Genomic DNA, 1,054 nt, shown 5'->3' with positions numbered 1-1,054 from the left:
AGAGAGAGAGAGAGAGAGAAGCAGGCGTCATCTCCGGTACAAGGTTGAGGTAAAGCTATGCCCGCGGGCTGTTCGTTCACCGCAGCGTGTCGCAATAACGCCGTGCCCCTGGGGCGTGGCCGGCGTGGCCCCCGCGGGGCGGAGGCGGAGGTCCACTTTCTTCGCGCGCGCGCCGCGCCGCGCACTCACACAACACCCGCCCCCGATTCGCAGCCCGTTGTGCTCCTGTTGCCGCGGTCAATGTCACCCACCCGTCTTGTGTGTCCAGTACCCGTGAGAGAAAGAGGGTGAGGGAGGGAGAGAGAGAGAGAGAGAGGCGGCGATGTAATATGGTGCGGTCGAGTCTTTTCTCACAACAGGTTTTTCTGCCTTTATTTTTCAGAATTCGGGCACGCGCGCGCCGAGCGGAGAGGGGCAGCCATGGCGAGCTACGTGTCAGGATTAATAGAAGGCTACCATGACCTCATGGACAACAAGAGCGGTGAGTTTTGTCGCAGTCCGGCCGGCTCTGTGAAAATAATGAATTGCTGCATTTCTTTACCCCCTTACTTGTCGTCTGAAACGGAAACCGCTATAACGAAGCCCGTTTCTGTGTGCAGACCAGCGCGTCAAGGACTGGTTCCTCATGTCGTCGCCGTTCCCCACCATGGCCATCTGCCTCACCTACGTGTTCTGCGTCAAGGTGCTAGGGCCCAGGATCATGGCCAACAGGAAGCCCTTCGACCTGCGCAACGTCCTGATCGGCTACAACGCCTTCCAGGTCGTCTTCTCGTCGTGGCTCTTCTACCAGGTGAGTCCCCCTTTGAGCGGGTCGCTGACCGGCATCTTCTTGTGGCCGGTGCCGTGCCGCAGTGCGGGCGTTTGCCAAGGCGGTCGGCGCCAAGGCCCCGTGCGGGTAGGCAACACGCTCGCAAGCAGCGCAGGTGTGCCGGGCGGGTGTGCCTACGTGGTGGGCGCCCAGGCCCCGTGCGGGTAGGCAACACGCTCGCACGCAGCGCAGGCGTGCTGGGCGGGTGTGCCTACGCGGTGGGCGCTGAGGCCCCGTGCGGGTAGG

The 1,054-nt window shown here is 62.5% G+C and overlaps 1 protein-coding gene across 1 annotated transcript in view; it reads left to right on the top strand.

Annotated features, from left to right (window-relative positions):
• Positions 1–317: 317 nt before the first annotated feature.
• LOC113205826 (elongation of very long chain fatty acids protein-like) overlaps positions 318–1,054 on the top strand; it is a 7,629-nt gene continuing 6,892 nt past the window's right edge. Inside the window, exons 1-2 of the mRNA XM_052276373.1 lie at positions 318–481; positions 600–790. Coding sequence (XP_052132333.1) covers positions 421–481; positions 600–790 — 252 coding nt within the window. The 5' untranslated portion in view covers positions 318–420. The remainder of the gene's footprint in view (positions 482–599; positions 791–1,054) is intronic.

Source organism: Frankliniella occidentalis, unplaced genomic scaffold, assembly GCF_000697945.3.
Source record: "Frankliniella occidentalis isolate FOCC.00 unplaced genomic scaffold, Focc_3.1 Scaffold2695, whole genome shotgun sequence".
NCBI classification, from domain to species: domain Eukaryota; kingdom Metazoa; phylum Arthropoda; class Insecta; order Thysanoptera; family Thripidae; genus Frankliniella; species Frankliniella occidentalis.
Note: the sequence above shows the minus strand (reverse complement) of the source record. Positions and strands in the feature narration are given on the sequence as shown.